Below are 9,464 nucleotides of genomic sequence, written 5' to 3'. Positions count from 1 at the left end.
ACTGTCCCTGAATCTTGGAAACGAACGCGGAGGAGCCTGCAGGAGCCAACCCTAAAATAACAGCTATAAAAGAAGGAGCAAGACTCAGTCAGAGACATCTCATTCCAAGGCAACACACAATCACTAAGCAACGACATCTTTTTTCTTCTATATCATTCTCATCAAACACAATTGTAGCTTCCTTACTTGCTAAAATATTCCGATTATAGTGCTATTATTTGCAGGATTCCGACTCCCCCCACGGTTGTTCCCACACCGGGTTTTCCGCGTCACCAAAAACTCCTTGCGTCGATCTTTCTTTTGTTGTCTTTTAATTTAGTTTACACCGTGGTTCCTTGAATCGTTCGTAGTTATAGACGATCACTTTGACTCACCAATCTAAACCACTAACCGGTAAATTTTTACCAAAACAATTTGGCGCCCACCGTGGGGTATAGTGATAATTCTCTATAACCTAATTTCGCAAGCGCAATTTTATTCATTTCCATGTCTGGAGCGAGTTCGAATCCGTCCAGCACCCAGGGAGCACCTCCTCAACCTTCTGGTGGAAGGCCTCTTCCAGCATCCACGAGACCAGTCACTACGTCACCAGTACCCAGCCAGATGGTCCCCGTCAGCGTGTCTCCCAAAGCCATGCCACCACCTTTCAAGCCACCGCAGGTACCTAAAGCATCAGCAGCACCAAGTGTGACGGAATCTAGCAGAGAAAGCGGCCCCAACAGGAGTGAAGTCCTTACTAGGACCCATATCCAGGAGGCAGCATCAGGAGGAATTCCCAAGAAATCAGGAGCCTTGCCATCAGATCCAATGCGAGTGGTGCTAGAAGGAATGGATACCCTGCACCGGGCCATTGAAAGCTTGAGGAAGGACAATCAGGATCTCAGGAACCAGATCGCAATGGTGGCACAAAGCTAAGCAAAGATCGGCTCCACTACCTCCACCTTCTGAGGCCCCAGTTTCAGCCACCAGTGGAGGATTTTTCCGGCAGATTTCGTCAGAACTGGTCACCAGATTGGATCTCGAAGGAATACCATCCAGAGGAGCCATCGAGTCTAGCGGATTAGAGTTCTTGTATTTTGATCGGCCACCTAGCCTGCAGCAGACTCCAGGTAGTACTTTATCTAATAGCTTGCCAGGGACTAACTTGCAATCTCTTGCAGGAACACCCATCCAGCAGGCGACATGATGGAATCCAGGATCCAGCACTAATGTGATGAATCCAGCATGCTGTCATTTCTCTGGAGGAACCTGTCTTGGAGGAACCTCCTCTCAGCAGGCACCAGAATGCCAACCAGGAGGAACCTGGTTCGGAGGTAAAGTTGTTGGCTCTTTTCCGCCTCCCTCTAACCCTCTTGCAGGAACAGGTAGCTTACTGGAGCAGCAGTACCAAGAGTTAAGGGACCTGATGTACATGATTTCAGGCGTAGCACGACCCCTGGAGAAGGCAGCACGCAATAGCTACGCAGACTCCCCTTTTGTGGATGACATAGCCCTCGTTGGTGTCCCCAAAGGATGCGTACCACCAACCATGACACTCTATGACGGGACCACGGATCCTCTCGATCACATCAACCATTACAAGCAGAAGATGATGGTGATAAACGCAACAGGTTCTCTGAAGGAAGCTTGTATGTGCAAAGAGTTCGGGTCCACGTTGTCTGGAGCAGCCTTGCAGTGGTTTGTCAGCCTACCCAACAAGAGCATAGCCTGCTTCGCCGACTTAGTCAACACCTTCCACCAGCAGTTCGCTAGTAGCCGCAAACCAAAAAAACAAACCAGCGACATGTATCGGATAGTACAAGGATCCGAGGAGTCTACCCGAGATTTTCTGAATAGGTTCAACAGGGAGAAGATGGCAATTCCACGGTGCGACATAGCCACAGCTATAGAAGCCTTCCGCCAAGGGCTCCACCAGGACTCAGACTTATATAAAGACCTAACCAAGTATCCATGCACTACCTTCGAGGAAGTACAAATGAAAGCAATTACGGTTATGAGGCTGGAAGAAGACTCAGGGCCCAGGAGGGCTACCTATGGTGCTGACCATACATCTAGAAAGGCTCTTGTGGCAAACCAGAGTCGGGAGAACCATTGTTCCAATATCTACCAGTAATTGAGGTGGAAGTCAGTGCAGTAGTGGTACGACAGCAGGAAGAAGCTCATCCTACAGTATACTATGTCAGTAAGTCTCTGCTACCTGCACCAGGAGGGGACCTGATCGTCCAAGCTTGAAGAGTCCTTGAAAGTCAAGCACCTGAAACCATCCGAAACCAGACAGATCCCCGGTTGCGGACCAGAATATGGGGGCATACGCTCTCATAACCCTGGGGGCAACATCCAATCCAGGACCAGTATTTTTGCATATCCAATAGATAATCATGCTAGCTGGCATATCCATCAAACGACTCTGCTTCCAGAATAACATTTAGAGAGAACAATTTCTGAAGGATCAACAAGGAGGTGAGGTATTCAGTAGTTGGTTGTTTGTTAACTTGCATTGTGATCCTTGCCAGGGTAGAGATCCATGGTCTGGGGGCAGTGTTTGTCGTTGAACCATCAATGAGTCCAAACAGCCTGAGAATCCACGAGATATGCACCAACCAGAGTACTGAAATACCAAATTCTCACAGGTGCTTCCTCAAGTAAAAAAAATGTTATACTTGCAACAGTCAGGGCCCTAAAAGCGCCACAACAAAGAGTATCCAAGGATGAATAGTCCTACATCAAGCAGATAAAATGAAAGAATTGGAAGAAAAAACTTGCAAACAGTAACTGCAGGAACCATAGGCATTCTACAACCCGCCTGGAATATAACCACTTATTGCTCAGCAAATAAAGGTGATCAGGTGTCAGGCTGTTTTGCATGCTCTTCACAGCGAAGCTGTGCAAGACATGTCGGGGGCAAGAGCCTCTCCAATAATTCATCAGCAGGCTGCAGATTTTGGTACATAGTCTACCCGATGCAACTCCACTAGATTCCAGGTTTCAGGCTTTATCGCCAGCACCTCTCAATTTTTAAGACGACATATATATATATATATATATATATATATATCGGTACACAGTCTACCAGATACAACTCTGCCAGGTCTCAGGTTTTGCTATGTGTTCCTATCTTTCTAAGAGCCCTGATTTCTCATTAAACTAAAAACAAATTCCTTTTTAGGTCCCTACTCAAATCTTTTGACTTTGAACTACCACTAGCATGCTCAAACTTTTGAACTATAAATAATTTTTAGCATGTTTTAAGCATTATGAATCTTAAACCCTAAGCTTATCTATAGTACATTCTCAAGACTTACTTTTAAAGCATTTCTGAAATCATGTGTTTTGGAGAAAGGAGCTTGCAAAAATAATCTGATGGAGTTTGTATGTCTATACAGTGAAGCGTGGGCCTATGGCTGAGTATCCATAGATCGGACGAACGAGGCTCCTGTAGTACTCAGCACCCACGCAAGCGAGGCCCCTCTGAACAGAGTAGGCAATTGAATCCTAGAGCCTCCAATCAACGAAGGCCGCAACAAAACAGCGAAAAAAGGTGCACGCACAATAAAACAAAAGTACGCCAGAAACGGCAGAATACAAAACAAAAGTAAGCCAAAAACGGCAGAATACAAAACAAACGATAGAACACTCGCGACATTATAACACACGCTCAAACGTGATCATTCTCACGACACATTGATAGACATTGCATTTACAGCATATGAAGGTCACAACGTGTCTAGCCACCATATAGAGTGGATCATGCATTAGTATATCGTCGCATACACCTATATTGCATCACTGACATTTTTCAGGTACCAGCTGCATACTAACTGCAGGAGCAAGTTATGCTCGAGGTTCTCACCACCAGAATTACCCCTGACACTCAGAGGCAGAACGGTAAAGTCAGGAGGAGGCTGGTCCCAACTGGACCCCACATCCACCGGTTCCATCCGCTGGACCCAACAATCTCCATCAGGACCCACCATCCATCAACATCCTTCAGCATTTACTAGCTCGACCCAACATCTAGAAGCTTTCATGAGCAGGACCCGGCGTCCATCAGCATCCACTGGGCTCTGCCTGGGTACCTACATAGCCTTACTTCCAAACCAGCACAAACAATGAGACCCAGAAATTAGTCTGCCAGAGCCGTATACAACGGTCCAGCAAGAGTGAGCAAATTAGACCACCAGGGGCCTTGAGTTAAAATCTCGAGTACAATTCTGGGTACAGATAAGGGGTTCAGAACTATGCCCGGTGTATCCAACAGGCATGTATTTGTTCTGACAAAATGACAACAACATCCAGAACCTGAAAGACTAATTTCCCTCCTCATCTTGAGGCTGAGGAGGAAAATTGGGGGCAATTGTTATGGGCAAAATTCACATTTTCATATCGGTACACGTGGCAAGCAACGAGTGGACAATCAAGGCTTGGGAGGATCAATGTCGTGGACGAATCTGAGTCATATGATGGTTTAAGGGTCAACTCACATACTTCCTATTTTTGGGCGACTGGACATAGAAGTCGAGGAGCCTGGTTCTGGAAGAGCTTGATTCTGGAATAGCCTCATTCCGGAGGATCCTGACTCTGGAGGAGCCTGACTCTGGAGGAGCCTGATTCTGGAAGAGCCTCATTCCGGAGGATCCTGACTCTGAGGAGCCTGATTCTGGAAGAGCCTCATTCCGGAGGATCCTGATTCTGGAGGAGCCTAATTCCGGAGGAGCCTAATTCCGGAAGAGCCTGAGGAAGTGAAACCCTAGAGGAAGTAGCTATATGAGAGGAATAAAGATTAGCATTAAAAGGAGGAGAAAGTTGGGGAATTAGTGAATAACGGCTAGCATAAAAATAGGGATTGGAGAGTATAAAATGGGTTTAATGGAGGATTGGCAAAGACTGGCTAGTATTGAATGAGGCATTAGTTGAGCATTTAATGGGGGATTTAAGAGGAAAGAGGAAATAGTCAAAGGAGTTAATGGTCAGCTTATTTGACTCCTAAAAATCAGGTAACTGTCCCTGGAATCTTGGAGACGAACGCGGAGGAGCCTGCAGGAGCCAACCCTAAAATAACAGCTATAAAAGAAGGAGCAAGACTCAGTCAGAGACATCTCATTCCAAGGCAACACACAATCACTAAGCAACGACATCTTTTTTCTTCTATATCATTCTCATCAAACACCATTGTAGCTTCCTTACTTGCTAAAATATTCCGATTATAGTGCTAATATTGGCAGGATTCCGACTCCCCCCGCGGTTGTTCCCACACCGGGTTTTCCGCGTCACCAAAAACTCCTTGCGTCGATCTTTCTTTTGTTGTCTTTTACTTTAGTTTACACCGTGGTTCCTTGAATCGTTCGTAGTCATAGACGATCACGTTGACTCACCAATCTAAACAACTAACCGGTAAATTTTTACCAAAACAATGTTCAGGTGCTCACCTCAGACTGCATGATGAAGGGGCTCCAGAAGGAAAGGGTGTTAGTAAGATAAGGGTGTTACTACATCTTACTGTGTGACAGCAGCAAACTCATACTCCCTCTGTTTTACAACATCTTATTATGACAAATGTGAACATTTAGTATCATATGACAATTTAAATAATTTTTCAATAGGATTACGAGTACAACGTAATAAATATTATTATCTAATTGCTACTTACTGTGTTTCCTTCAACATCAACTGTATCAAGCATTCGTCTAACACATCCTGGATTAGTGGCGCGGCTAATTAAAAGTTGGACTATCTCAGGTTACTATCAAGAAGATTACAAGTTCAAATAAAATCATTCGAATATCACGAAGATGAAAGTTTTCTAAGATATTAAAGCCAATCTACAACATTTCACCAACTGCTAGTACTAGCATCATGCAAAGGAATTGCACCATCTTTATCTTTTGCCTCCAAGTTTTTCAATTGGAAGTGGTGCATATTGTTGTTGTTTCGGTACTTCTGTAAGCCTTGCACCTCTATTGAGTAATGCCTGAGTCACATCATCAAGGTCTGAGCCAAATTGAGCAAAGGCAGCCCCTCAGTCTCAAGACGTGCTGTGCAGCTCCCCTTCCCAAAAGGAGCTGAACAATAATCATAAGTTACAGAGTAATTATCCTTGAATCTGATAATAAAGACATGCTCACAAAAAAAAACAGAGAAAAAGTAATCAACCTGAGCACAAGGTAAATGACCATATAAACAAGTAAGATGGAGTGCGGTATCTCCATCTTCAACCAGTTCGTCAACATCGCCATCCAAGTTAGCTACATGATCAACAAATAGTTTTAGAAAGTACAGGTGCAGTGTTACCTTCACTAAACAAAATCACTATACGACAAGACGACAATCATCCTTTTAGTACATGCAATGTTCGATAAATGGGCATAGTAAAGCGGGGTGGTAATCGAAAGATCCAATCACAGGAACGAACAAATTAAAAACTCCCTCCATCACAAGAAGAATTATAATCAATTAAAGCCCATTTATACGATATTAAGGGCATGAGTACCAAATGACCCTCTCTATATAGCATAAGCATTGCTCTCCTTTGCAATACTTTCCATTTTGTGAATAATTAAATCAATATAACCATATAGAATTTAAACCTACAAAGCATATCAAATACTGTAATAAAGTATTTTGGTGAAACCAAAATTCAAATGTGATCAATCTTTTAGCGACAAAGGAGCATCTTCAGTGTACTATTAGTAATAAGGAAGTGATATTTAAAAATAATGAAATGTCAGAAGTATGCTGGCATCTTCAAGAATGGGTGTTTTTTAGCCCGATAGGCGATAAGACTTGATTCGACTCATTCGACATTCACCAAATATCTTCCAGTAATCCTGCTACAACAACTAATGTACCACTTGAATGCAATATACTGAACAAGTTAAAACCGAACCAGAAATAAGCAAGTTACATGAATGCACCAAATGTTTTCATGCGTGTCTTAATATTTCAAGGTAGAAAATACAGCAAACAAATACATATGAATTGACACAAGATATATTCTCCAAACGACACTTGCATGGCCAGACTATGTTACTCATAGTCGGGTACGGATACCGTATAAAGGTATATATTGAAGTGTTAGGGTCAGTTTAACTCAAAATATCGAAACGAGTGACAACTATTCCACTCTACACAAGTTGGCCATAAATTTCGGGCTCAAACACAAACGAAACACCACAATCAACTGCAATCAAATAATAAAAAGATAAAGTTTACAACTTGGATGGGAATAAATCAACAGATTCATTAATTCAATCGACCATTACTTTAATTATTCAAACTAAAAAAAACTGCAAAAATAGAAGTGTAAGAGAAATTAATTACCATGAGGATGTTGCAGGTTGAAGGAACTCTTGGCCATGTCGATAACCCTATTACACCAATTAATTCAATCGGTCATTACTTTAATTACCTTATTACACCAATTACCCTATTCATAACCCTAATTCATACTCCCTCCATACCACACAAATGGTAACGTTGTAAAAAATGGAGTTTTTAAGAAAAGAGGGTAAAAAAAGGAGTAAAGAGGGAAGAAAATAGGTGGGGTATCTAATTGTGGGTTTAATTGTGAGTTGGTAGGTGGGCTATGTAGTGACATTTTATGTAAATATGAAATGGGTATAAGGATAATTTGGTAATGTTGTGGGCCAAATAAGGAATGTTACCATTGGTGTGATACGACCGTATTAAGCAAGTATTACCATTGGTCTGGTACGGAGGGAGGATTTAAAAATAAAAAAAATCACAAACCAATATAAATCCTAACACATATGTGTTGGAAAAATAGGGGCTTTCTATGCCTTTTTTTTCGTCTTACATTGGTAGTGAAAGGCTTGTTTCATGTGTTTATATAACACTCCTTAACTTACCATATCACTAGTGGATTTAGGGAGACTTTTGTGGAAGCCTTGCGAGGTGCTTAATTCAGCTCGCACACGCGTGCCCGTGCCCGAGCCTGGCCGGCCCGGATTCGGGATTCGGGAATCGGGAATCGCTTGCGGCGGGCTGTACCTATCTTTTTGGGCCCGAGTCAATTGAATGTTTGGTGTATGTTTTTCTGTTTTAGAAACAGAAACAGTCAAATTGTGACTGTCAGTTGGAGATAAATGATCCTGAAGAATAGGTCCTCTCTGCTGCGTTTTAGGAGCACGTTTCCAGTGCTGTTAACTGCTCTCTGCAGCTATAAAAGGCATCCTAACCTCAGTCATTTATATTCATTCAACACACATCTTTCTTCTCATGTCTTCTTCCTTCTGTTCTCGTATAAGTTTCTGGGTACTTGTTTATAATCATTCCAAGTCTCTCTGTCACGAGTGGGCGTGACAGCGAGGAGGCTGTAGTGTGATCCTTGGGAAACTACCGGCACTAGCTGATCGCCACCATGGTCGTACCAGACAAATAGTTTTCAAGGCAGTGGCTTCTTACCACGACACTACTACTTACGGTTATATCTTTCTGCTCTATTTCTTTTGTTTTCGTTTCTGGTTGTTCATTGTTACCGCAATTAAACCAACAATTTGAAAACTGTTTTAAGTTGCTGTAACCGTGTCTGTCATTTCGAAAATTGTTCCTGATATGTCGAAACTTGAGTCGTTGGATGGTCACAATTATAAGCGTTGGTCCCAGAAATTGTTGATGTATTTTGAGCAGTTAGAAATTGATTATATTTTGTTTAATGACCCGCCTAAGCCTATCATCCCTACTGATGTTGAGACGACCCCTCCTACAACTAAAAATGTTAAGTCCAATGAAGAGGATATTGCAAAATTTGTGAAGGACAACAAAACTGCTAGGTGTCACATTTTGAATAATATGACAAACACCTTGTTCGACTTATTTGCTGTGAATAAGTCGGCTAGGTTTATTTGGGAGGCTTTAGAAACTAAGTATGAGGCTGATGACGCGGGGAAAAAGAAATATGTTATGGGAAAATGTTTGGGATTTCAAATGGCAGACGGGAAACCTATCACGGATTAAGTCCATGTCTATGAAAACTTATGTGTTGATGTTGTTGTAACATTTCGTTTGATGTTCATGAGTGTTGATATTGGATTTCCTAGTGGATGACATGTTACGGAGCTAGCAGCGTTTGTGGACGGTAGTTGGTAATGTATGGAGTTAGTGTCGAGAGAGATATAATGTAGTTGATACGATATCGTGAGCCATGTTGTGGATATACACTACTACAGATACAGGCTATAACAACGGTTAAATAAAACAGCGGACGTTGTTAAAGCGTCCGTTGTAAAAGGTTTTAACAACGGTTGGTTTTCTTAAGGAACCCGTTGTTAAAACTATTAACAACGGTTTTAAGTAGAAAAACCCGTAGTGGAAAGTGTGACTCAATTTTGGTGGGAAAGTTATAACAACGGTTGTAATATAAAAAAACCGTTGTTATAACTAAAGACAACGAGTTGTTTCTCAATAACCGTTGTTGTTTGTTTTTAAAAAATAAAAAAAATTAAATT

At 42.2% G+C, this 9,464-nt stretch overlaps 1 protein-coding gene across 1 annotated transcript; it reads left to right on the top strand.

Annotated features, from left to right (window-relative positions):
- Positions 1-1,213: 1,213 nt before the first annotated feature.
- Positions 1,214-2,113, top strand: LOC141627549 (uncharacterized). Its single transcript, XM_074440787.1, has one exon. It carries the CDS (start codon positions 1,214-1,216, stop codon positions 2,111-2,113), a length of 900 nt encoding a protein of 299 aa, XP_074296888.1.
- The last annotated feature ends 7,351 nt before the right edge of the window (positions 2,114-9,464 follow it).

The sequence above is a fragment of the Silene latifolia genome, chromosome Y (assembly GCF_048544455.1).
Source record: "Silene latifolia isolate original U9 population chromosome Y, ASM4854445v1, whole genome shotgun sequence".
Taxonomy (NCBI): Eukaryota; Viridiplantae; Streptophyta; class Magnoliopsida; order Caryophyllales; family Caryophyllaceae; genus Silene; species Silene latifolia.
This window is presented reverse-complemented; position numbering and strand designations above follow the sequence as displayed.